This window comes from Rattus norvegicus, chromosome 2 (genome assembly GCF_036323735.1).
Source record: "Rattus norvegicus strain BN/NHsdMcwi chromosome 2, GRCr8, whole genome shotgun sequence".
Lineage (NCBI taxonomy): Eukaryota > Metazoa > Chordata > Mammalia > Rodentia > Muridae > Rattus > Rattus norvegicus.
This window is the reverse complement of record NC_086020.1, coordinates 48,372,032-48,399,978: the sequence shown is the minus strand read 5'-3', so window position 1 is coordinate 48,399,978 and position 27,947 is coordinate 48,372,032. Positions and strand designations below refer to the sequence as shown.

At 40.8% G+C, this 27,947-nt stretch overlaps 1 protein-coding gene across 2 annotated transcripts in view; it reads left to right on the top strand.

Moving 5' to 3' along the window:
• Itga1 (integrin subunit alpha 1) overlaps positions 1-20,798 on the top strand; it is a 166,156-nt gene extending 145,358 nt beyond the window's left edge. The window contains exons 22-28 of one of the 2 annotated variants that reach the window (XM_039101763.2): positions 85-187; positions 4,652-4,765; positions 6,727-6,831; positions 6,982-7,089; positions 8,467-8,559; positions 9,473-9,589; positions 13,676-20,798. In XM_039101763.2, the coding sequence (XP_038957691.1) occupies positions 85-187; positions 4,652-4,765; positions 6,727-6,831; positions 6,982-7,089; positions 8,467-8,559; positions 9,473-9,589; positions 13,676-13,720 (685 nt within the window). In that variant the 3' untranslated portion in view covers positions 13,721-20,798. 2 annotated transcript variants of the gene reach the window in all.
• Positions 20,799-27,947: the final 7,149 nt, after the last annotated feature.

Below are 27,947 nucleotides of genomic sequence, written 5' to 3'. Positions count from 1 at the left end.
TGATGTAGGGAAAGAAAAGTATGAAGTCAAATAAAATTTCAACTTCACTGTTTTATTTCTATTTTTCCAATCAACTCTTCTAAGTTCTGCGAGTGAACATCACATTTCAGTCGCTGCCAATGAGACGATCCCTGAGTTTATTAACTCCACTGAGGACATTGGGAATGAAATTAATGTCTTCTATACGGTAAGAAACCACCCCTAAGTCAATAGTCTACACAAGTTATTGGTACTAAGAAAACAAGAACGTGTTTCAACATTTGCTCTCTATACCCCAGAGTATTCGTCTATGTCATTTAACTGGGTTAGAACATTTTGTCAAATCAATACTCACTTCCTGACCTTTAGGCTGAGTCAATTATAAAAGCCAAAGTCTCTAATTTCCTTGTAGTAAGGCTTATTAACTTAGAATAACTTCCTAGGGAAAAAAATCACTCTGGTCTCAAATAGATATTACAAATGCAAGGTATAGATACTTTATATTAGCTTTAGTATAGGCAAGAAAAGCATGTTTCACAGAATCATGACAATTTCAGAAATGAATTATTTCAAAATTTTTTGGGGACTATTTTCCTTTCGTCAGTGAATCGCTATTTCTTTTCTGTCTATTGCTTTCCTATGAATGATGCAGTAAATTACCAATGTTAGCACCACAACCTCCTTAAGTGATATTTTCTATTACATTATTTTTTTTTATTTTAAGTTCTTTACTGCAAGTGTTACCTCAGCTCTCCAGCAGGCTGTCTAAGTACCTCAGTCCGGGTAGCCCTTATAGACTCAGTAATGCTGAAGAAGAAAAGAACACCAATTCAAATGAATGATTTATGGATACATGCCACCAAGTGACACAACGCCGTTATAAATGAAGGCAGCCTTAACCTTTTGGGGAGTTGTCAGCAGTGAAGGATGAAGTTCTCTTAGAAAACGGGAACAAATGCACACTCTTGAGAAGAATTTGTGTTCTCTGCTGAAATTACTGCGATAAGCTTAGCTACATTCTGGGAATTGGCACAAATGCAGTCTACCTGATCAATCCTGGAATATGATTTTGTAATTCAGACTCTTTGGTTTTCATTCTTCAAGCAAGAAGAATGAAAAGGAAAAAAAAACACTTGAATGTTGTAGTTCTTCATACATTGTAACTTATTAGGCTCCAGCTTCTAGATAGGAACATTATTACAAATTATGTTACCATAAATAATAACACAGTGTATCTCTGGTAGTTTTGCTGTATTAAATTAACTGGAGACCTACTAATTGGACAAAATAGACCCCCCCCCCACTGTTGAAATCAACTCTAGAATAAATTTACTGGATAAAAATAACACAACGTACTTAGGTGAGACCTAGTGACTTACTATCAATAATTTTCCCTAAGAAATTACTAATGATTAAAAAAAGTTAGTAACACTCTTCTAAAGTGCTTAAATTTTTAACTCTTAACATATGAAATTGCTTAACTAAACTAATTCATTTGGTGAAGACAATGTTACATACTCAATGTAAAAACAATATATTATAATATTTTAGCGACATTTATCAGTTTTCCAAGCTTATTCAGTGTTCTATTGTTTTCCTATTGCTGCTCATGCATAAAACAGAGATCAGAGAACCTAAGTCCTAGAGTTAAAAGCTAAGGCACCACTGCAGACCAGACGTTTAGTACAGGAAGTTCCACACGGGTGACAAGCCCTGAGAGATAAACTCTGTACTTGTTATTTAGCTGCTGGAGGCCATATTCTCAACTAACCAGTGTGTCTTTGGGAAACAGCCTAATAGGTTTAATGAGCAGGCGAAATTTGGTTATTTGTGTATACAATATATAAATGGTATGAGCTAATACATATTAAAGACAGCTAGTTTACTCAGTAAAACACTAGTAAGGTAGGTGGATTGTAGGAGACTGGTTTTCTGCTTATTTTCAGCATTTTCTGATGTTTTTAGAAAGATTTCTTCTTAGTAAGAAAAAGATGATGAATCAGAATTTATGATCCTGACTGAATGTCAGAGAAAGAGAGCATGTAACTGAATAGCTGTGCCAGGCAATATCACTAGCTCGTGATTACCATTGTAAAAGGAAGACAGTGGATGTCTATCTTACCCAAACGGTGATGGTGGGTCCTATGTAGCTGAAGCTAGAGATGACTTAGGGCGTTGCAATTAACTAGGTTAAAGCAACCAAAAAAAGTGCTAAGTTTTTCTTGTGTGGATCAAGTAAATGATCTTCCTGGATAGAGGCTTAGGAGAGTCCTTGATGGGCAAGAGCTCTCGCTGTGCAGACACTTAAATAAAAGAAAGAAACAGAGGAGGGAGGGAGAAAGAGAGGGAGAGAGGAGGACACACACACACACACACACACACACACAGAGAGAGAGAGAGAGAGAGAGAGAGAGAGAGAGAGAGAGAGAGAGAGAGATCTAGACACGGCTGTATGTGCCTATTACCCTAGGACTGGGGAGCAGAGACACATGGATACTGGGAACATGCTGGTTAGCCAGCCTAGCCTAAATGGTGAAATTCTGGATCAGTGAGAGATGATGTATAAAAGAAATAAGGCAGAGAGTGACAGAAGAGGACATCTGACCTCTCCTGACCTGCACATGCACGCACAGGGACAAGCAGATTTACACATGCATGGTGCTTGCAACACACACACAAGGATAGAAGACGTGGCAAGAATATAATAGTAGTGTTAATTTTCGATACTGATTTTCCACTAATATTTTCACCGGCCTGCTCAGCCCGGGTTGATAATACACTTTGAAGTGCATTCTCCTACTGTGTACTCAGCCTGCTTGTTTAACCTGCTTATAAGAGAACAATGTAATAACCAACCTTAAATGCCTTCGGTTTTCCGTACAAACAACTTAATTAATATGTAGCTATAGTGTTATTATTTTTCATGCCCCTGACTTAGAGCAATGTATAGTCTATGCACTCGCTATGATAATCATTTGCTAGAAACAGCAAATAGGCTGAAAGGACCTATAAAATGACTGTCTCAAATAGCCCTATTAAAAAATGGGGTTCAGAGCTAAACAAAGAATTCACAGCTGAGGAATGCCAAATGGTTGAGAAACACCTAAAGAAATGTTCAACATCTTTAGTCATAAGGGAAATGCAAATCAAAACAACCCTGAGATTTCACCTCACACCAGTGAGAATGGCTAAGATCAAAAACTCAGGTGACACCAAATGCTGGCGAGGATGTAGAGAAAGAGGAACACTCCTCCATTGTTGGTGGGGTTGCAGACTGGTAAAACCATTCTAGAAATCAGTCTAGAGGTTCCTCAGAAAATTGGACATTGAACTACCTGAGGATCCAGCTATACCTCTCTTGGGCATATACCCAAAAGATGCCCCAACATATAAAAAAGACACGTGCTCCACTATGTTCATAGCAGCCTTATTTATAATAGCCAGAAGCTGGAAAGAACCCAAATGTCCTTCAACAGAGGAATGGATACAGAAAATGTGGTACATCTACACAATGGAATATTACTCAGCTATCAAAAACAATGCCTTAATGAAATTCATAGGCAAATGGTTGGAACTGGAAAATATCATCCTGAGTGAGCTAACCCAATCACAGAAAAACACATATGGTATGCACTCATTGATAAGTGTCTATTAGCCCAAATGCTTGAATTACCCTAGATGCATAGAACACATGAAACTCAAGACGGATGATCAAAATGTGAATGCTTCACTCCTTCTTTAAAAGGGGAACAAGAATACCCTTGGCAGGGAATAGAGAGGCAAAGATTAAAACAGAGACAGAAGGAACACCCATTCAGAGCCTGCTCCACATGTGGCCCATACATATACAGCCATCCAATTAGACAAGATGGATGAAGCAAAGAAGTGCAGGCAGACAGGAGTCGGATGTAGATCTCTCCTGAGAGACAAGCCAGAATACAGAAAATACAGAGGCGAATGCCAGCAGCAAACCACTGAACTGAGAATAGGGCCCCCGTTGAAGGAATCAGAGAAAGAACTGGAAGAGTTTGAAGGGGCTCGAGACCCCATATGTACAACAATGCCAAGCAACCAGAGCTTCCAGGGACTAAGCCACTACCTAAAGACTATACATGGACTGACCCTGGACTCTGACCTCATAGGTAGCAATGAATATCCTAGTAAGAGCACCAGTGGAAGGGGAAGCCCTGGGTCCTGCTAAGACTGAACCCCCAGTGAACTAGACTGTTGGGGGAGGGCAGCAATGGGGGGAGGGTGGGGAGGGGAACACCCATAAGGAAGGGGAGGGGGGAGGGGATGTTTGCCCGGAAACCGGGAAAGGGAATAACACTCGAAATGTAAATAAATACTTAAGTTAATTTAAAAAAAAGTAATAAAAAAAATGACTGTCTCCCAGCGTCCATCCTGAAAGCACCATTCAGATATTATGTGATGGTCTTTGCTGTTTGTTTGTTATCTGTGTCATTTGGAGTCCGTTGGAAATAGTGACTTGTAAAATTTCATTAAAGATTTCCATGTGTATTTATGTATGCATATGAACATACACACAAAAATACAAACATACCACATGCACAAAAACAGGCAAAGAAAAAAAGAACCCAAGTTCTATGTAAAATGGAAGGGACGCTTTTGAAAGAGCCCAAAATGATTACATGTGTGTTTTTTCCTATAGATTAGAAAGAGGGGGCATTTCCCAATGCCAGAACTTCAGCTGTCAATTTCATTCCCCAATTTGACGGCAGATGGTTATCCTGTACTGTACCCAATTGGATGGTCATCTTCAGATGTAAGTATTGGATGGTTTTCAATTATTGGATGTTTGTCATTACTGTTCCTTTTCAAAATTTCTTTAAAAAAATTCCACTTACATCTGCTTATTTATTTTGTATGGGGGGTTGGTTTGCATGTGCCCTGGTGCACAGAGGAGGTCAGAGAACAACTTGTAGTAGTCAGTTCTCCCACCATCTGGGTGGGCCCTGCAGTTTGGTGATGAGCATCAGACTTGGCAGCAAGTGCTTTTCGCAAGAGGTCCTGGGGCAGAACTCAAGTCATTGGGATATCAGTGAGCACAGTTTAACTGCTAAGCCATCTCTTTAGCCCACTGCAACATTCTCATTCTGATATGTAAACCTTGTGTTGCATATGACATTTGTGATAAGTATGGTCTTTAAGAAAAACATGGAAAAGCAATTAAAAATGAATAACTACTCCCATCAGTTACCTAGAATGTGTAAGTTCAATATCCAGGGCTCTAATAGCAAGCTACAGAAGGCGGGGAGCTAAACACGACAGTTTATTATTTAATAATGCTGGGGGACCACAGTCCAGTATCAAGGTGCTAATACTGGAGATTCCCTCTCAGCCATGCTTGCCCTCCCAGCATCTAGTGTTTGCAGGTAACTCTGTGTATTCCTTGACTCCATCCCTCCTGTGATGTTGTGCTCATTTCTGCTCCGAGGTTTTTGTGCACCCCTACTTGCGTTTTCGGAAATGCCTGGAGAACTTCTATGCAATCACATCCACAAAGACTGATTTTGTAAGTTAGGTTACAGTTACAGGCTAGGATGCTAGAACTCATGCATGCCCTTTTGGAATCATGGTGCAGTCCAGTAGGTTTTAGGTAATTCATTGTTGATGGATGCTTGAAATGATTGTTGCACTTTTAATTTATTTGAGGGAGTCAATTCAATAAAGACTCCTCATGGTTTTTGTCTAAAACTATATGGTTATACACAAAAAAGCAGATTACTATTTACTTAACCCCAACTGTCCCAGCGTTGTGGCCTCGTTGTACTTGCAACACTGCATTGAGTATGTTCTGCTTATTACCATTATTATGTATTTATTATTATTTTTATTGTTATTCTCTGTTCAGTGTCTAAACCACAGAAAGCCACTCAGTGCTAAGTGAGTGGATGCATGAATTCAACATTTAACATTATGCCTTCTTTTCACCCACTTTTTAAAAACTAAAACATCCTCAGAATTAAAAAATGAAAACATAGCAACAGGAGTATTGACCGTGTAATCATTTAATTACTTTGCTAAGGGCAAGAAGAAAAGAAACCTCTGGAATTTCTAAGAAAACAAGCATCATATTAAGCAAATGTATGCTAACGCTTTCTTTCTCCTCAATAGAATATATATGTGTGTATTCTATTATTGTTTCTATAATTTATAATTTATGTTTTTGTGTATTTATATCTATATAAATTATATAATTTAATATCTATCATATATTGTGGAAATTTATCAGCTTTTCTTTGAAAAACTATAAAATTGATAAGAGTGAGCTCTGTTGCTATTGCAAGGGTCGTGAAGACAGGGATAGTAAATCCTGGGGTAGGAAATACATCACAGATGCCTTACAGCTTCTCTTGTGCTGCACACTGACAAAGAAACCTTCACACACATACACACACACACACACACACACACACAGACACACACTCAGAGACAGACAGACACACACACACAGACACACACTCAGAGACAGACAGACAGACACACACAGACACACACTCAGAGACAGACAGACAGACAGACACACACAGACACACACTCAGAGACACACAGACAGACACACACACAGACACACACTCAGAGACAGACAGACAGACAGACACACACACACACACACACACACAATATCAATGGTTGTCACTCACAGATTCTTCATATTACTGGGCCAAGTCACCTTGTTCTCTTGACCGGCAGTGTCTAATGAGGAAATATTTCCTTTCTTAGAATGTGAACTGTAGACCCCGGAGCCTTGAGGACCCCTTTGGCATCAACTCTGGGAAGAAAATGACAATATCGAAGTCTGAGGTTCTCAAAAGAGGCACAATCCAGGTAAACTAAGTTCTGATTTTTTTTTTCCTTTATGCTTCCCAAGTGTGGCACATCTGATGTCAACTTAGAAATAAAGGTCTGAAGCATTCTGACGTAGAGCCTATGATCCGACTGCAAGCGATGTAATGTGTGTCTCTCACCATCCGACAGGACTGCAGTAGTACGTGTGGAGTTGCCACCATCACGTGTAGCCTCCTTCCTTCCGACCTGAGTCAAGTGAATGTCTCGCTCCTCCTGTGGAAACCGACTTTCATAAGAGTAAGTGGTTGCCTCAAATGCCAGGGCAGGGAGGTAGGAGTGGGTGGGTGACCACCCTCATAGAAACAGGGGATGGAGGCTGGGATTCTGGAGGCAAAACCAGGAAAGGGGATAACATTTGAAATGTAAATAAATAAAATATCCAATAAAAAATTGAAATTAAAAAAAAGAAACATATCTCCTTTACTGGAGTTTGTGCTTATCTTAATAGTTTGGGACCTAGTTAGGGATCAGAGGATGATAGAATGATATTCCTTGGTGTTATTAACAAAGTAGAGGGCTTGAATACATTGGTTTATTGGTTTATTTTTGGATATTCCATACAAATATCTCCTTTATCCCTTACAAAGCATCCGTCCAAATGGAGGCCCTTTAAAAACAGAATTTGTTATACTTTGTAATTTTTTGTTCATTTCTTTAAAGAAATATTTAGTTGATCCTATGGAACTGAGAATTTTAAGTTTGTCCCTATTAAGATTATAAGTCATGAAGGTTTAATACTGATTTATGCACAATCCTTAATCAGTGCCTATGCATAGTCCTCATTGTTAGGGTGTCCCTACCTAGATGTACGAGGGGTAAGTCCGAAGTTCTTTTTTTCTAGAGAGAAATCTGTGTAGAAATTATTTTGGAGTTTTCATTCTCGTTCTATAAAAAGGATTCAAGAGACGGTTTAGTAGGGGCAGAAAGAAATGAAGAGAGAGGTGTCCTCAGTCGCCACTGTTTTAATCTCACAGAACAATGTTTTCTTCCACTTTCTTCTCAAACATTTCACACATGTACACAATGTATCTTCATCTACACCTCACTCCCCCTTCCAGCTCCTGCTAGAGCTACCCTGACATCATGTTTTCCTCTTATAACTTTTTTATTTATTTTTATTTATTAACCCACCAAATCCAATTAGTGGCACCCATCTGCATGACGTGAGATCATCTGCTGAGACACGGGGCGCCCACCAGGCACGCCTAGCCACACTACACAGACTCAGTAGACTGTGTTTTATATTTATTCAACTGTAACAGTAACAAAGAATAAGAGATAATGAATTTGAAAGGGAATGGGTGCTTATGGGAAGGGCTGGAAAGGGGACCGGGGAATGATGCAACTATATTTTTATTTAAGAATATATTTTAAAAAAAAAAAGGAGGAAAGAAAAGTGACGTTCCCTCCCCCAGCAGCGGCCAAAAGTTCCTTAGCTAGAGGTGACCTCGGTAGCCTCTCCCCAGTCTGTACTGAAATTTTTACCTGGGTTGATCTTGCCAGACCTTACACAGGTGACTGCAGAAGTTCTGATAACTTCACTGCTCAGACATGACCATACCCGTCATCTTGATTAGCACAGTACATTAATAACGGATCCTACCTGCCTTTCAGGCACATTTTTCCAGCTTAAACCTTACTCTAAGAGGAGAACTTAAGAGTGAAAATTCATCGCTGACTTTAAGTAGCAGCAACCGGAAGCGAGAGGTAAGTGCAGTGCGGCTGCGCGGCTGGAAACATTACGCGAACTTGTCCGTGGTGTTCTGGCGCCTGGAAACGAGGGGCAAGTGCGGCTGTGCACATGAAAACAATATACTTTTCCATGCAAACTTGTCCATAGTGTTTTATGATTTTATACAGGAGTGTGCGCAGTAATTGAACTGATGCTCGTATCAGACATTGATTTGATTTCCATTGGCTTCTAATGTCATCTTCTGGCTTAGTCTTATTCCTTAGAAGTTAGGAAAACCATGATGTTTACACCTCTCAGGCCATTGTTTACTTTACCGTTCTGCCTTAGGAGCTATTACAAAATCTATTTACGGAAATCCCTGTATACTCTGTGTGAGTATTTCTCTCTCTCTCTCTCTCTCTCTCTCTCTCTCTCTCTCTCTCTCTCTCTCTGTGTATTTAAATATATATATTTAGAACTATACATGTGTACACACACACAGACACACATACACACACACACACACACTCCTCTTTAAAACTCTTTCACTTAGTCATTGGGAAACCCAAAACAAAGCTGAGTCCTTGGTAAAAGTACAAGTATTTTATCCTTGACTTTTTAGAAAATTAAGACAAAGGACTTATTTTAGACAAAAGCATGATTTTCTTCTCCTCATATCCTGGGAACATTTAGAAATCCCATCTGGGTGAGCAAGTTATAAAACTCTGTCTCAAAGTGCTCCACTTTTTCGTCATAATAAATTTGAAATTATTGGACATTTTGAGTAAATGAAAGGCATTCTCAAATGTAACCCAAATGTTTTCTCTGTATACAGCAATGAGATTAATTACACTGTTTGATAGAAAAATAAAGCCCTCCCGAACCCGGCATTCCGGGGGTTCTGATGGGTGTTTCTCAGTGCTAACGACCATGATTAATCATTTGCAGCTGGCTATTCAGATATCCAAAGACGGGCTCCCAGGCAGAGTGCCGCTGTGGGTTATCCTCCTGAGCGCCTTCGCGGGGCTACTGCTGCTAATGCTCCTTATATTGGCTCTGTGGAAGGTAAGTGCCACGGTTACTGCTAACGTTTATCCAATCACCAAGAGGCAATGGGCAAAATAGGTTATGAGTTACCAATGCTTTAGTATATAACAGAGTGCAAGCTTTCATGTGAGAAGAGGGATTTTTTTTTTAATGATTTCTCATACATTGAGTACTACATGTCTCGTTTTTACGAAGGGGGGAAAAAAGTATGCCTCAACTGGGGATACTACATCCAAAACCCCTAGGAGTCCTTTATACAGGTGAGGATTATTGAGGGCCATTTAACATCTATCTAAAATGTTATAAGGATATTTAGTATTTTTTAATGTAAGGAAAACTAAAACCTTGCTTTATGGCAGACGCAAATTGAAGTCCTGTATCAAGGAAGGACAGGCAAGGAATAGATTTAGAGTTAAGATGAACCTTGTTTTAGCCACTCTATGTGTCTTAGATAAAATGCTTCTTCGGCATACAAACAGGAAGAAAAAAAACACATTTTCTTCAATAATTGTGTGGCTGTACAAGGAACGAGTAATATAATAGCTAACGGGTATAATGAAGACCCTGAAGTTCTGAGACCCCCCATGCCAAATCCTTTGGGAACACCAGGTGGTAATCTGTTTTCTCTCAAGTTAATTTAGATATTTACTGAGATGGTCGAAGGTGCGAGATGTAAGAACATATATTTTCAAACAGGCTACGATGATAGCTTTTATGATGAATTTACCAGAAAATAAAATAACAAAGAAAAGTAGAATTCAATAATTTTTCAATCAAATGTGGAATTAGGAGTCTTTCTTGCATTAACATATTCCTATATTTTACCCACTGCTTCATTAAATAAAGCATGCAAAAATAAAAACGTGATTACATATTCATTCTAATAATGTATGGATAGTAGAATTACATTTATATAGCAAGATTTTTTTCTTACTGAACTACGCTTATCCTCCTTTCTGACTTTTCTGTAATGACAAACTTCCTTTTTTTCAAATAGAAAGTGCATTAGTAGCTTTGAGCTCCATAAATAGAACCTATGATCCTTCCCCAGCAAAGTTCCAAGTTCGCACTCAGCTCCTTTCTTCCTCTCAAGTTCCTAGGCGCCAGTGCTCTCTGCAGTACCAGGCTTTACCACACTGTGGTACCCAAGGCCTGTTTTATATGCTGTGCTTGGCTGTGGTTTCCCAGCCTAGAAGCACCTCTCATTCACCCTGTGCCTGATGATGCCCCTTAATCCTTCTAGTTAGTGGGAGCTCACACCGAGCTCCTGTGGTGTTAGGAAAGAGTCAAGGATACCCAGACCCGAAATTAGGATGGGTTCTGCTAACTTCATACCTCTGTTTAAAGAAAACGAACAAAAGGGAATTTTTATCCACCTGATTTTAATTCCTTAGTCTAAAAGAGCCCAAATAAAAACATTTCCAGAAAGTGTTGTGTTGATAACATATTTACAGCTTCTAAGACCATCTTTGCCACCCACAGAAGGTCAGTTAGCAAACTTTGGGCTGTCTTGAGTGTGTTTAGTTAGTTCAAATGCCTTCCTGAAAGGCTGCACAATCACAACTCTGACTCTAAGATAGACAGAAGGAGCTAGCTCTTAGTAGGTGCTTACTGTGTCCCAGGAACTCTGTTAAGCACCCTGCTTTCAAACATCCTTGCTATTATCATCCTCAGTGTAGAAGTTAGGTCTGGTTCTTCCTCCTGGCCCCATGCTCCCAGAAATAAGACTCAGACTCAAAATATATTTATAATATCTGACTAGATCATAACTTAAATTAACCCATTGATTTTAACTTACGCTTTGCCAGGTGGCTGGTTACCTGTGCTCAGATATCGTGCCTCTGTCTCCTCACATCCTCCTGCGGAAATCTCCCTCCTAGCACTACATCCCAGAATTCCGTCTGCCCCCGAGTCGTTCCACCTTCTATTCTACCCTTTCCTATAGGCCACAGTTTTTTTTTTAATTGACAGGTGCCACATCCATACATACACAAGCTCTTCTGTCTACACCCCAGTCTCTAAAACAGACACGTTTAGCAATGTTCCCAATACGATTTTGAATAGATATTAACTGATTCCATTCAGTGGTCCTTAAAACTTTTGTAACAATACATTGCAACTGCAGCTTACAACTGTAAATGTTAAAACAGAGATAAGGTGGTTCAGTGAATTCCCCTAGATTATCAACTAGCAAACAAGGAGATGCAACTAACATTGTCTCTAAAGCCTCTGTATTTTTTAGAAATAGATCCCCCCCCACCCCCAGCCTTGCTCCACAGTCCAGGGTGGAAGGTCATAACTTCTTTGAAACCTATAAAATACTTGGTTTAGAATAAAAGTCCCTGGTTCAATCAGCATAAAACAGAATGCCATAGTCGGAAGAAAAATCATGAGAAACAAGAACATGCCTTTTCTTACCTGAATCACACTGATGTTGAAGTCCCACCCCTGATGAATCTTTTTCTTACAGCTTTGTCGCTCATATAGGATAATTTATCGAAGGGGAATATGGTAGTTTCCCATGGTCAGTTTCTCTTTGGATAGCTCCAGGATCCAGTAAACTGTACGTCAAAATATAACACAGCATATATAAAAGATGCCTTGAGAACTTTTTAAAAACTCACTTGCCTAACTTTCATCATAATGAGATGTTATAGTCGTCCTATTTTATTAGCCATTATTGTTAATTTCTTGCTGTGGCTAATTTCCATCACTTTTATCATCAAAATGTACAAATAGGATAAAACGAAACAGATAAATCTGACACTCGTTACCGCCGTGTTCCAGGCACCCAGGCGTGTGTAGCATGGACTGGTGTAGCATTATGTTTTAATTTTTTATTAATACATATTCATTTATTTATTCAGTATTTATACCACCTTATGCATTGACCACTTACTTCTTGCCACGGGGTACTGAACTAGATTAATTCTATAAAGGAGAATTTATAACACAGAAATCAAAACAGAAAAGCAAAACCCCAGAGAAGGTCTAGGGGTCACAAACTTACTTTTTGTTTGCAAACATTGGCTAAGATTGTCTGAGTTTACTTCCCAGGAGCCGCCGATTACGTTCTTCTAGTCTCTAAGTATCCAGCTTCCCTTAATAAAATGAATGTTTAAAGAATTTGAGTGGAAAAGTTGAGATCACAGTAGTTTCATCTGGAAGATCGACTTTTAGAAACAGTTAAAAACAGAGGAGGCTGGAAAGGGGCAGGTTTTGAGAGGAAGGTGAGCGTGTTGACAGACAGCTGGGAAGAACCGGAAGAAGGCGGATCTTAAATACTTAGCCCCCACTCTGGGGAAGCATCCCTGATTTACTCTCACCTCAGGGCAGATGTGGAGTTGCCAACCAGGAAATGACTGGTATTCAGGAAAACACAGAGTCATGGCAGTTTTCACACTCACTTGTTCATACCACCTTTACCTCATCTTCCCGGCTGACCACAGCCCTGACTAACTTCCTCACTTGGAAGTGCAGAGTTTTCATCACCCTCCTCTAAGCCCTCCAGAGCCCAAACATTGTGTAGACCCCTGCTGCGGTGATCATTAGGTTAGTACCGGTGCTTGCCTAGCAGTGCTTGCCTCGCAGGCATGGAGACCCAAGTTCCCGCCCAGAACACACAAAAACCAGTTTGACTGGTAAAATGGAGAAAGATGGCTGACTATCTGCTTTCTATGTCCCTGGTTCAGTTTCCAGTACCTATACTTTGGTCTTCTGAGCGCACCAGCTCTCACATAGACGTTCCCCCACACAGATACACACACACACACACACACACACACACACACACACACACACACACGCACGCACACAAATAAAATCTTTTTAAAAGTTGTGCATGCTAGCATGTGGCTATCGTGTGTTTATAGTCCCAGCACTGAAATATTTAACTGAGTGTAGTGAAATAGCCCAAAGTGACGGATGTCATCTACATTACATTCAGTATTAATTGGTCAGTTTAAACTATACATCAGTTCTCTGAATTAAGTGTATGCCTAGATTTCCTAATTCATGATTAAATTAGATTATATCCAAATAGATTAGCATCTATTGCCTAAATCGAAGTAATTGATTGTGTTATGATTTGTATTTTCTCAACAGATTGGATTCTTCAAAAGGCCACTGAAGAAGAAAATGGAGAAATGAAAGGTTTCATAGAAAGAAAAAAAAAACAATGACAACTATTCGACAATCTAACCTCAGGTTTGCCTCAATCTTGTGAGAAGAAATACAGAAATATGGCCAAAGACATGGTCACATAACTCTTTGTAATCCATGATCCATCTGGGATTGCTCACTTGGAAAGAGACAGATCAAGTGTGACCCGAAAAGGCTACCCAAAGATACAGTGTAGAAAGCAATGGGAAATCTTTTCAATAATTACTCATTTTTGCTGAGTAAGTGAAATGACAAAATGTTTTAAAGAAGAATTGTCAGTATAAGTATGTTTATGTGTTTACATGCCACGCAGAGTATCTTAAGAGATGCACGGGAAGAGCTTCGTGTTCAGTGAAGCAGTTACTCTCAGCCCAATATAGATAAAGCGTTTCCCCCGGTTACACCTTCAGAGTGGACACTCGGCATTGGTAAATGCCAACAAAGGAATGGGGAGAAAAAGCTCTCCCCATTCAAATGAGAAAAACTTGGCTCAGCAGAGCCCGTGTACATTATGGACTAAAAACAGAATTAAATCACGGGTGACACTCAGCGACTTGGGTTCTGTAGTTGGAAAGAATATTTTCCAGTGTGATTGGAAAATTGTTCAATTGAGCTTAAATTCTGTGTAGAAGAGTCAGAATGGAGTTGTTATTTAAAAAGGACTGCACTGAATCTATTAATTTAAACTTTTACAGAAAGTAAAACTGCTTAATTTATATTGAGCTGGGAAACACACAACTCTTTTATAATATATAAATATATATATAAAGTTGAAGCAGTTTGTGTGGTGTAACAGCAAGAAGTTGTAAAAAGCCACACCATGAGTGTGAGGCCCAGAGAGTGTCCTAATGAAACACGAGCACGAGTAGACGACCCAGTAAAGCTGATGTCACCTCTGCTGAGTAGTTATTTAATGCTCGTGTTTCCAGGATGTTTCCATAAGTAGGGGGCTTCTCAACTCTTTGGTATAGGGGTCATGTAAAACCCTCAAATATGAGTGTTTATTTTTAATTTTTTTTAAATTTTCTAATCACGTTTTATGTTATTATTGAAAAAGCAATCTCCCAGGCTAATGTTATATTTTACCAAGAGCACACTGCTTTTGAAAATGATATATTTTCAATATTTAAATAGAAAATCAGGTAACTTAAAGAATTTATATCTTGAAAACCTACACTAACAGAGGCATACAACTCATCCGTATGTACTTCTGTGGTCCTGAAGTGATCCCTAAGGCCCTTGGTCTCTGCTGTAACATAGGCTTCCAGATTGCCCCATTTCCAAGGTAAATAACAATGAGTGAATGTACGCTATCATCATGTGTGAACTACTGCTGTAAAATGTGCTGACCCTCCTGCCACCTCTCCACTTGATTGCTCACTGTAAGACCTGCCAATATCCAGAAAGAACCAGGACTCCACTCTTCTCAAAGCTCAGCAAGCCAACAGAGAAATTAAGTGCTATAGGGTTGATTTAAAAAAAATATTTCTGAGAGATTGTCTTAGGGCGCAGACTGAGCCAACCACTTGGCTCTCCACCCCTACATGTCAGATCCTAAGTGCTAAGGGATGGATGGTCATCCCTACAGTCATCCCTGGCTGGAAGAAAGGTGGACAGGAAGCTCAAAGAAGGATGTGTTCTCCATTCTCACTGTCTCCCGCCAGCTTTGGAAGTCATACTTTCCTCCTGCTCTTCTTTTCCCAACAGAACTCAGATGTTTCTTGCTCTGTTACCATGGTGCCCAACTCCATCACGTACCCGCCCAGCAGCCCTACTCCTAGCTCCATGCCTTTAGGAATGACTCCATTGGATACATGTAGATTCACCTCTAATGTAAGGGACTACAAGGCACTGAACTTTGCACACTGAGCTATAAATGGGCATATTTAAGCTAAATACGTTGTTGAGCCAAAGTGGGGAAGCAGAAAAGAAGACATTTTGAACTTTTAAGAAAGGAGAGGAAGAGTTGCTTGCCCAGATAAAAAGATGTTAAAGCCATGTTTTAGGATAAACCATTCCTAGTTAGTAGTAAATGAGGAACCAGACCTCTCGTTTCTCTAGTATCATAATTGAGTCTGCGTGTATGTGTATGGAATTGAATGCACACACATAAACATACCATTTAAATACAGAGCAACTGAGGAGTACCAAAAGGTGGAATTTATAAAAAAGAAAGAAAGAAAGCACACCAAAGCTTCCCCAGGGAGGAACGTTTATCTCCTTTGCTTTCCATACAGTACTCACTTCTATTAATATTTAAGTTTAGTTGTTATTCCATAAACTAAAAAATACAAACACAGAGGCTTTGATCTTAAGAATGATAGCAGACGCCCCAGATTAACTTTATGGGAATCTTCTAGAACATAAAAACAATTAAGAAAAGTATTAAACTCTACAATCTTATTTCAAGACAATAAGAAAATTGGCTGATACTTTAGACTGTATGAGCTCATGAAAAAATTGCCAAATTTTTCTAACTTTTTTTAAAGCACTGTTATTTCCACTATGAACTGAACCAGGCATGCATTTTCTTTTCTTACGACCCAAACAAATGGAACACAGATAAATTACTCAACAACTTGGAAAAAAAATACCCCCATATCTAACTTTTGTAGCTTCATTATTCTCTGCATAGCTGCTTTCAGAAAACTAACATGACCCTATTCGGCTTGCAGAATTCCTAGCAGCATGTGTCAAACCTCACTAATTAGTTTGAGATACTATAGCATACCCCTGACATAAACTACATTCTACATACTAGAATAATTGATGGATAGACGTGCAGGCGAATGGTCAGAGTCTGTAAACAGGCGAGAACATGCTATAACCAGACTCCGAGTTACGCTGAATGCCGGCTAAGTCGATCCCAGAAGTCAGAATGCCGAAGATGAGTCCATTTTAGCTGTAATTTATAAGACTGATCGTTCTTTAATATGAATAAAGTAATATGAGCTTGAAGGAGGAAGGGATTGAAAGAATGAAAGAGGTTTGCGTTCCTTGAGAGCCAGAGCTACTCAGGAGGCACAAGACACAAACGAACCAACAAAAAATGTCCTACTTCCCCACCGAACTCCAAGGCCTGACAGACAGCGCGAGGAAAGGCCTTCTTTGACAAATATTTCTAACATCTGTGGTCCGATTTAAACGTCAATGATGAAATTAGTTAAATTAGTTCTAGCTTTCTATTTTTTGTTTTCCCTTTTTCTTTTGTAACTTAACAGCCTTTATTGCCCCCAGGATAACAATCGACCAACTTCACAGTCTCCTTTAGGATGCAGGGCCAAAAATGGTGTTCAACTGCAGGCCAGGTCACAAGTGCCCTTCTACACTCGTAGGACGGGAAAGTGCCCTGACTGGGCAGGACAGTGGCAAAATTCCTCTGACTGAGCAAGAATTGGGTCCCTTTTGATATGATGGCAAAATGATGATCTATGCACTGTGGGAGAAAATTGGGGAAGTAGAAGGGAATAAACCCAAATACCAGAGGGACAGGCTGGGCTCCCAGGCACTAAGATTATGGGCAACTTAGACCCTAAATATTTTCTTTGTCATAAATACACTTGAAAAGAGCTTGTAGAAAGAAATTCTTATAAATTTGATGCTTAGGTAGACAGAATAATTTTATCTATAGATATACATATATGGTGTGCATATATTTTCATAGGCAATTATTTCTTTCTTTAGTAAACCAAAGTCTGGGCTCAATTTTGGAAAGCAGAAATATCTGTACCCGAAGGAAAAAACATAGCATAGTTTGTCATGGAGTAGGGCTGCTTTGCACTAGAGGCTGTGTGGAAAACACTGAGTTTACTCAGAGCTCCACAGTTAGCACATTGAATGACAGCCATTGGTTGCCATGGAATGTGTTTTTCCATAGCAACTTCTTTGTTAAACATACCATCAATTTCATATGAAATCCCTATCCTGTTCTGCACAATGCTAAGCAAACTGGAGAAGACCCAGACCCAGAACCCGTTCATGTCCCAGGCCCACAGCTGGTTCTGTGTACCAGGAATATGTTATCATCCCAATAAAGTGGCTTCCGGCAAATAAGATGTTCAAAATGGCATTTTGGGCACTCCTCATTTATTCTCCAGACCTCCCAGGCACCCTTCTCCCTATCGCTCTTCTCAAATAAAGGTTTCAGGAAGACTACATTGGTATCCATCAGTAAGACATGTACTCCTTTGCTGTGAATGCCAACTTCACTGAACAGATCACTCATTCGGGTTTCCCAACCCAGTTTCCCATTAATGACACTCCAAAGGGTTGGCCGTGGCATCGTGCAGTATAATGTTCTTCTGAGATGTAATATCCTTCCTTAAGAGGTTTACAACCACTTGGACCACTGTGCTCCATTATTCTATAAAAGAAACAGGGAGGATTTAGGACTTCAGTTACTGTTCTTAAGTATTTTACAATCCCTATCCTCACCCAGGGGTAAGCTCTAAAAACTGAAGGAAGGGCATTTTCCTCAAGCTGATGCTGCTTTCAAATTGTGACATACAAATTAATTACACATAGAGGACTTTAAACGCAGACACAAATTCAAAATGAGTGCCCTGGGCTTCAACTTCCAGTGATCCCCACAGCTCCGACTACCCAGAATCCAGAATCCACCACTGCCCATTAACTCTGTACTGAAAGGAAAACTGGAGCCCATTGCAAAAGGCCACATGCAAGGCTGGGTGTAACCCAGTGACTGAGCACCCAGCAAGCTCGTGCAAGGTCCCAGGTTTCAGCTCAAGCACCTCATAAGGCCTCAGAGTCTGACCATGCCACCATGTCTCAAACGGAAATACTCTGGTACAACACTCCTAAAAAGTACATAAATTCTCTTTGAAATCTTAGGAGAAAAAGCAATGGCATTAAGCTACAGCCTTGCATCTAGTTTGCCAACGGGCATCTTTCATCCTCAAATTCAAACCGTACCTTGAATGTAGAAGTTCAGAGTAAGAAATTTAACCACAAACCCTGAGGAGACTACAGAGTAGCTTGTGGAGTCAGGCAAGTCCCAGCCCTAGGGCCCTAACACAGCTGGCCTGGGTAGTACAGGACCCGTAACCTACAGAAATAGTTCAACTAACATGACAAAGACCTGAGCTCAAGTTCAGAGCCTACACGGTCCACACAGCCAAGGCTCAGTTCCCCTGCTCAGTCACACTTAAGCATTTCTTGGTGAAATTTCACTGCACTGAAGATGTGGGAGGCTGAGGCTCACCTATCAATGTTGGTTTTGAGAGCAGCTCTGTCTGTTTGCATTGTTGTTTGCATCCTGCAACCCCACCCCCCCACCCCCACTCCATGTAGTAAGTTGGAGACTGGAGACAAGACCTTGCTTTCCTGGGTGCACAGCCTGCAGGATTTGGATGGCAGAAGATGACAGGAGTCTGTTTGCAGCCCTTCTCGACATTCCTATTAGTCTTTTCTCTTCTTCCTGGGCTAGGAGATGCTTGGATCTGGGGCTTCCTCAGCAGGGTTGTCCCATGCCATATGTCCTTTGTGGGGGTTAGGCTAATGTTGTGTTATGGTTTGTGACCAACGACTCAGAAATCCCTTACTTATCCCAGCATGGGAATCATGGCTGTAAAGCAGGGGCCAAGGACACTCAGTACTGTAACTCCCTTTTGGCACTTGTGTTTTAAGGTACATACTTAAAGAAAGAGTGTGGAGTTAAGAGGCTCCTTTACCACAGTTTGAGGCTGCATATCTGGTCTTTCATTTGTTTGATCTATGCATATAAACTGAGAACAAAAATCTTAAAAGAAATCTTCCAAAGGCATCAGAATGAAAAACCCACTGTGTTCACGAATAACCCCTAGCAATACTATCTGTCCCCGTACCTATATTCTAAGAGACAGAGAGAGAGAGAGAGAGAGAGAGAGAGACAGACAGACAGACAGAAAGAGAAAGAGAGACAGAGACAGAGACAGAGACACAGACAGACACAGACAGAGACACAGACACAGAGAATAAGAGAGAGACAGAGACAAGGGGGGGGGAGGAGAAAGAGAGAGGAGAGAGGAGAAGCAAATATTGTTCTTCTTTTCCTCCTTACACAACCACAGTGAGAGAAGCCACTGCATGTAGATTCAATGTAACGTGATAACTTAAATTTTTATAAATACAAAAGAAATGGGGTTAGACAAGGACACGAAACTACCCATCTGATTTCTAATAGCCTAATCCATGAAGATGGCCAAACCTTCCTGAGACGACATGTGTCCCACCCACAGCACTCCACATGTACTTGTCACTGTGAGAGCAAAAGCATACTCTTACTTATAAATTACCCCAGGCTAAGTGTCTGGGCTTAACACACCTCAGCCTTATATGAAAACCATTGTCTGAAACAACAGTTTGGAGTTTCTGCATCCTGGAGCTGTTCCACCAAGGAGATCCGGGTAGTTAGCCTTTCGATCTGAGAAACCTGCTGCTGCCCTCACTCAGGAAGCAGCAGGACTTGGCTGCAGAATTAGGAAACACTGATATGTAGGAATGGTCTGCTGTGTGCTACTACTGTGAAACTGTACTGATTATTACTATGCAGTGTGCACTATGGATCCATGTTATTAAAAAGAAGTATATTGCATTTAGTAACCACTGCCCTGGAGCATCCATGCAGCTTCCAGCACACACTTCTGCATCACCAAAATGAAGGCATCACACTGCTCATTCTGCTAACTTACCTCAGACTCATCCGAGGGACGACAGAAGGGAAAGTGCGCAGACTTAGTTGAAAACGATTAGGCAAAAGCGCTTTGTTGACATTCAAGAGCAAAGAAGCACAACCTCTCCCATAGAAATTCCTAGGATTGGCTGCAAAGTGACAGTCGTTTAAGATGTATAATTAGAATCAGCTGAGTGTGTGAAAGGGTTTTGGGGGTTTGTTTTTTTTAATGCACTGTGTACGCCATATCCTGCACAATGTTCCGAGGTCAAAGGTTTGATATTTTTGTATAATTCCATCTTATCTTGTACATCCATCCGCCGTGTGATTTACGTCAAGGTAAATGAGCATCCTGTTTTATGTCTTAAATAAAAATTAATGACTCAAAGAAAAAAATGTGATCACTGTCTTTTTTTTTAATACAGATTTTTTTTCCAAAATGAATGAGGCTTCTTCCAAACTACCAACTGTTTTTTGTTTTTTGTTTCTCTTTTAAGCTCCATAGCAGCCTTTACTTTGGAGCTCTTCAAGGAAGAAACAAAAGGCAAATTAAGCTCGTCTGTAATGTTTCCTGTACAAGATACAATGTGATTGTCTTGCAAACTTGAGACAAAGCCACAGGATCTATACGACTGCATGATTTCTCCTAATGGGATGTTTTAATGATAAATCTTTTGCTGTATAAAAGATTAGACCACTGAGGATATAGAACGAGTCGCAATGTTTCCAACACAATCTAAACACATACCATCTCTATGACCTTGAAATATAAAGATCTGTCTCCACAAAGAGGCAAGCAATTCTGGGGTAGCCGCAACTGGACATCTTTCAATCCAATGCAGGACCTCCATTATCTACCTAGAGGTAGTGTCAGATCAGCACCCCCCCACAAGACTGTCCCTGAATTAGATGCCAGTCACAACACCAGTTTTTAACCAGTACTTTTAAACAAACAGCTTTGAAATATGATTCCCACAGTCTCCTTGCATTCAAGATATTCACATTATATGAGAAGCATTCATCTTCTCTGGCTTGTTATAAAGGGGCATTACACAAGACACAGATGAAGGCATTCATAGTGCAAGGTGTGGGAGATGATTTACACAGCTTCCAAGCCTCTCTGGGCACTTCAGCCCTCAAGAACCCCCATTTGTCTAGCTTTCTAGACTTTGTTCTTTAGGAAATTACAGAGACTTCTCTGCATAGCATGATTACTAATAGGGTAGACTGGGAAACACAAAAGGACTGTTCAGATTTTTTTTAGCATTATTTCTTCCTCATTATGAAGTATGAAATCTCTGGAGAGGGGATGCATAGAAATAATTTCTAGAGATATGTTTGAATGGTTTAAGAATAAGCATGTTTTAATATTTGATCTCTGGTGTGTGTGTGTGTGTGTGTGTGTGTGTGTGTGTGTGTGTGTGTAGGGGTATGTGGGTATGTCCATGCACAATGTGCATGGGTGAGAGACCAGATGTCAACTTCAGATGTCTTCTATAACTCTATATCTTTTTTGTGTGTGTGACACCACACAGTCTCTTCATGGATCTAGAGTTCACCAGTAGCTCCAAGAATTTTCTTGTTTCTGTCTCCACAACCCAAGGCTAACTGGCTTAAGACCTCTATATGTGGATACTGGGGATCTGTCATGGTTTGAATATGCTTGGCCTGGGGAATGGCACTATTTAGAGGTGTGACCTTGTTAGAGGAAATATGTCACTGTGGGCATGGGTTTGAATACCCTAGTCCTAGTTGCCCTGAAATGAATATTCTGCTAGCAGCCTTCAGATGCAGATGTAGACCTCTCAGCTCCCCCTGCACCATACCTACTCAGATGCTGCCCTGCTCCCACCATGATGATAACGGACTGAACCTCTGAACCTGTAAGCCAGCCCCAGTTAAATGCTGTCCTGTATAAGAGTTGCCTTGGTCACAGTGTCTGTCCACAGTAGTAAAACCCTAATTAAGACAGGGTCCAAACTTGTTGCCTATGCCCTGGGTCGCTCTCTGCCTCACTCTACCTGACTTTGGGGGTTGTCTTTCCTAGTACTCTCCCTCTGTTCTCCCCAGACTGGATCCCTCCTGTTCTCATCCCCACCCTTCCCCATCCCCCTCTTCCCACCCTCCTGATGTTTATTCTATTTCCCTTTCTCTGTGCCATTCATGAGTTCCCCACCTCCCCTGAACCCTCCTTTTTACTTAGCTTCTTTGGGTCCGTGGTTATCCTGTACTTTATGGCTTCTATCCACTTAGAAGTGAGAACATGTTTGTCTTTCTGGGTCTGGGTTACCTCAGGATGACCTTTCCAAGTTCTATCCATTTGCCTGTAAATTTCATGGTGTCATTGTTTTTTGATAGCTGAGTAATACTCCATTGTGAAAATGTACACCATTGTCTTTATTCATTCTTCGGCTGAAGAACATCCAGACTGAGGGGAAGATGGAGTAGAAACTGAGGGAGTGGCCAAGCAATGTCTGGCTAGCCTGAGACCCATGCCATGAGGGGGAGCCCACCTTTGATATAGCTAACCATATCCCATACTTGCAGACAGGAGCCTTAGCATAATTGTCATCAAAAAGGTTTAACCCAGCATCTGATGAAAACAGATGCAGAGACCCACAGCCAAAACAGTAGGCAGAGACAGGAGGAAGGATTGTAGGAGCCAGAGGGGTCAAGGACACTACAAGAAAACCCACAGAAGCAACTAACCTTGATCTGTTGGGACTCATGGAGACTGAACTATCAGCCAGGGATCCTGACTGGAACTGACCTAGGGCTTCCACACAGAGTACAGCTTTGTAGCTTGGTCTTCATGTGGGAGCAGAGACTCTCTGACACTGTTGCCTGCCCTTGGGACACTTTTCTCCTACTGGACAACCTCATCTATCCTCAGTAGTCTAACGGCAACTTCATAAGTCAGGGCTGGTTGGAATCCACGGGAGACCTCCCCTTTTCTAAAGAAAAGCAGAGGACTGGATTGGGGAAGGAAGGACTGGGAGGAGAGGAGGAAGGGGAAACTGCAGTCCAGAGGTGAAAGTAATTAATTTATTAAAATGGGGCTAATGTTTGCCTGAAAAAGCACTGGCTTGAATTTATACGAGGTAAAGGTTTGATCTTACGTATGCATTTTGATCGGCTACCTTTCCTTCTTTGTGGTAGTATCATTCAACCGGGTATGTGTGAAATAAAATCATTTACATACTATAGCGTAGAATCGCATTCTGAAGAGAAGCAGTGCCTTGACCTCATAGATACAGAGTAGCATCAGAGTTGACCATCCTACTGTTAAAAGTAGAGCTAAGGGTGCTATGCCAGGGGCTTCAGCCATCTTAGGCAAAAGCCGCAGGGTTCGTTAGTTACGCTTACGTCTCTCTTGCTGTGTGGGTGTGTCTCAGCTTGAGGCTGGTGGCAGGAGGAAATGCAGCCCTGACGCGTGCGTGCTCAACCCACCTTTTGTGCAGTGGTGACAGCAAGAGTCCAGAAATACCTTACAGGTTAGATGGAGCAGGAAGTGAGAAGAAAAGGCTATGACTCACTGCACGGGGTTCTCCTGTCTGTATAACCTGTGCCACTCTGCTGCTCTCCCTTTCTGAAGTTGGCATTGTCAAAAATGGGAGTGAGAGCCAGATCACCCCAGGAAATACTGATTGACTTGCCTTTGATGGTACTGTCGGCCAGGCATCCTTGGACAGACTTAATGTAGGAAGGGGGTGTGGCTTCAGACCTCCAGAGGTTACTTAGCTCTCCGGGCAGGCATTTGTTTTATGTTTCAATATTGTTTCCCCGGACGATAAAAAGGACCCTTCATTCTCTTTTATCAGTTTCTACTCAAGGCAGGAAAATATGTTTAGATAGATTGAAAATGCCTTTTAAGTAAGTGATTAAATATGAAGAATGAGTCTCTCTTCTTTCCTTTCCTAGATGCTGTGGCATTAAAATATTGGCGTTTTATTTCCTTAAACTGACTCCTAAGGTCCACCACAGCTCCTTACCCAGATGGCTTTGCTGCAGCCCAGACTTACCTTCTTTTCTGAAGATTTATATTTGCTCTTAAAGTTGGATTTCTCAAATTTGGAAGCTGAGATTACATACCAAAATATATTCTTTTCAATTTCAAAGTTCTACGGGTTTGGAAAATGCTCGTCCCTGTGACAGTCTAGCGCCTTTGAAAGTTTGCAGTTTCTCCCTCATCAGCAGCTCAATTAATGCAAGCTCCGTGTCTTCAGCTCTGCCCCTTAAAATATGCCACGCATAGCTTGTGACTTTTGGGGTTCTGCCATTTACATTTAGTATCATGTGTTTGAAACTCATCCTGTGCCTGTATTTTTCAATTGCTCATTAATTTTCCTAGATATATTTTGTTTATTTCCCTATCTTTGATACTTGTGTGTATAATGGATGAAAAGAGACTTGTTCCAGATTTGAAAACTTGTGGACTTTTCACCTTATATTGTCTGTGAAACAATATGGTCCTAGAGAGAGTTGAGCCTAGGACTGAACACTCTTACAGGCCTTTTACTGACCAGGCAGAAGTTCCCTCAGATGCTATTTGCTGCACAAGGGCTTACTGCCTGTCCATGGCTGTTTTTCCAAATAAAGTAGTTTTGAAAGCAATAGTCAGGATTTTCAAACCCCATAGTATAACTTGGCTCCATAATGTAATGGGAAGTGAATGGGACTTGGAGACTTGGCCCTGAGTCCTTGCCCTGCCCTTTATTGGTTGCTCTCATGCTTGGACCTGTTGCTGGAATCCATCTCTCCCACACCGAGCTTCTTTGCTCATACAGTGGAACTTGGAATGCTTGACTCATAAAGTCATTATGAAAAGCCAGAATAAAGTGAGTTTAAAATAGTAACAGACAGATACTTCAGTCTACAAGTCAAGTAGTACCCCATCCTCAAGTCCATTCAGATTAGGTCGCTCAGTATATATAGGGTTTTTTATGTTTTATTTATCTTGTACATGGGGGCATGGGCATTCCACATGTGAGCATCACAGGACAACTAATGAATTTGCCTGTCTCCTTCATTATCTGGGTAGGGATCAAGTTCTGATTAGTAGAGCTGGCGACAGGTATTTTTATCCCTTGAACCAACTTGCTAGAATATGGTTTTCTTTTAATTCTATAATAATTCCAGGCAACTCAAAAGTTATTTTTTTCCTTTGGATTCTGTAACTGGTGTCATGGAAGCAAAATGCAACCAGCTTGCTAAAGCTGTCACTGCAATAAGAGTTAATGAGTATTATTAGTTTTAGTAAAAAAAAAATAGGCACATTTTCTTTTAGTCACAATTTATAGTAAACACAGCTATATTTATAAATGCATAGAAACAACAAGCTGTCATTTAGGTTCAAACTACACCGTGCATTTACACATAGATAGAATCAACTGACCGGACTGCTTGACATTGGTACTAATCACCTATCTTTCCTCCGCCATCTTGTTTGAGTCTGGCAACCAAATATGCCATATTACAGAAGTGCTGTTGCTTTTGATGAAAATGGTAAGAGTTGCGTATCACGAAAGCCTAATTTGGAAAATGATCATGAAAATAGACTCTGAGCAAACGTAAAAGGCAAATGATATGCAACCAAGCGTTGTGGGTCTACATTCGCCCTATTGATGAGCACGGCCCTTGAGGAGGTGAAACACCGGAAGGTCTTGACTACGTCTCCCTGTGCTGCCGCTTTACGGTGCTGGGTTTTAGGGAAGCTCTGAGACACCAGACACCGCTCTGGGTTGGGTAGATGCAGTCTAAGATGTGGGGGTGGGGGTTGGGGTGGGGCTGGAGAATGACAGGACTGGATGCTCCCAAACTCCTGCACATTCGGGCAAGGCTGAATCTCATAGAGTTGGGAGAAGAGTCAAGAGCCTGAGGGCTGAGGACAGCGACTTAGCTCAGGACTGGAGGAAATGAGAACTCCATTTTAGCTTACGGATGAAAGTCCTTAGCTTCGGTTGTCTGGAAGCTCAGAGAGGCCTTCTATATGAGATTTAGGCTGCAACTCAGTAGGCATAGGCCTTCTCAATGCTCCCCATGGTGGTTCTCCATGAGAGAGACAGTCCTTGGTTCCAAAGTGTTTATTGATTCTTCATTGTGGAAAATGGATGCACACCAACTTCTCAGGGTGCACCAGAAATTAAATACCATTTGTGGGAAGGAATGTCTGGGAAAGAAAGCTTATTGGCTAAACCCTCGGGTCCTTTAGGCACCTCATTAGCACGGAGAACTCTGTTTTGGGCTATCTGACTGATGTGGGGAGTACATACAGCTCATGCTCCAGGCCAGTAGGAAACAGGGAGCCGCCTACCACCTAAGGTGCCGAGGACTCAGACCCACTCTATCTTACCAAGTTTCCTGACAAGGTCCACTGCCCTACAGCCAATAGGCTTGGGTATGCAACCATCGGCTTAGGTAAGCCTTGGAGTCTCAGCTATAGCCATACTGAAAGTACAGTGATATTAGAACAAGATTTCTATGGTTCAGCCATTCCCTAAGGGCTAGACAGACCCTTTCGAGTCTCTGCTGCCTGTTAGGATGTGTGCCGCATGCCCAAACTGGCTCCAACAGTGTCCTTGTTTTTGTCTCCAAATCATCAAGCCAGAATTTATGACGTAGTGCTCATATCACTGTTTACTCCTCCTGCCTCCTGATCACTGGCCTATGCTTGTGACCTCTCACTTGGAGTCAGTCCCTCCTCTGACTCACGATCTAGTAATATATGAGATTGAGTGAGGAAAGCACCTACCTCATATGTCATATCCTGATCAAACTGCAGTACTGTTTCTGTCACTGGATGACTACCATTGTAACCAATTTCTTTTCGTTTGCTTGTTTTTCCTTGTGCAATATTTACTCTGTGAGGCGACTCTTTTTTTCTCCGTTATGATTTAGAACTTATATCTTGTTTACTCAAATCAGTCCTGCTTCTTGAAAATTTTTTGTACCTTGACACTTTATTTCACACTTTAGCCCTTCCTGGAGTGATTCACACCTCAGACAGGTATCCTGGTCTCCATAGACATAGCAGACTGTCTGAACCCTCTAGCTACCTTGCTTCCTGTGAATGCCTCCAATATTACACATGCCAATACACCTGAACACACATGCCTCCCACCACAATACTACATGGTTATGTATGAGTTTTTAAAATATTTAATATTATTTACTTTATTCAAGTAATGTAATACCAAAACATGTAATACCAAAATGAGTCAGACCGTGCAACTTAAAGCATGAACAATTTAATAATGTGTTTATTATAGCTCAATGTATGCTAAAGAAAAAAGTAACCTCTATTAAAATTATATACTCAAAACAGGAGTCTGCGTTAGTACCAGAGCTGGCATTTAGTCATATATGAATCATGTAGAATTAGGCAGTTACAAAAGGGGAGGTTAAGAATGGAAAAGAATATGGGTCAAATTGCAAATAAATCTGGCAGAAAAATTCTGAGCTCTTAGACAAAGAGACAAGTATCAAGAGAAAATTGTGCTTCCATTCATAATTTTCTAACAATTTTTAAGTGTTATGTATGTAGAT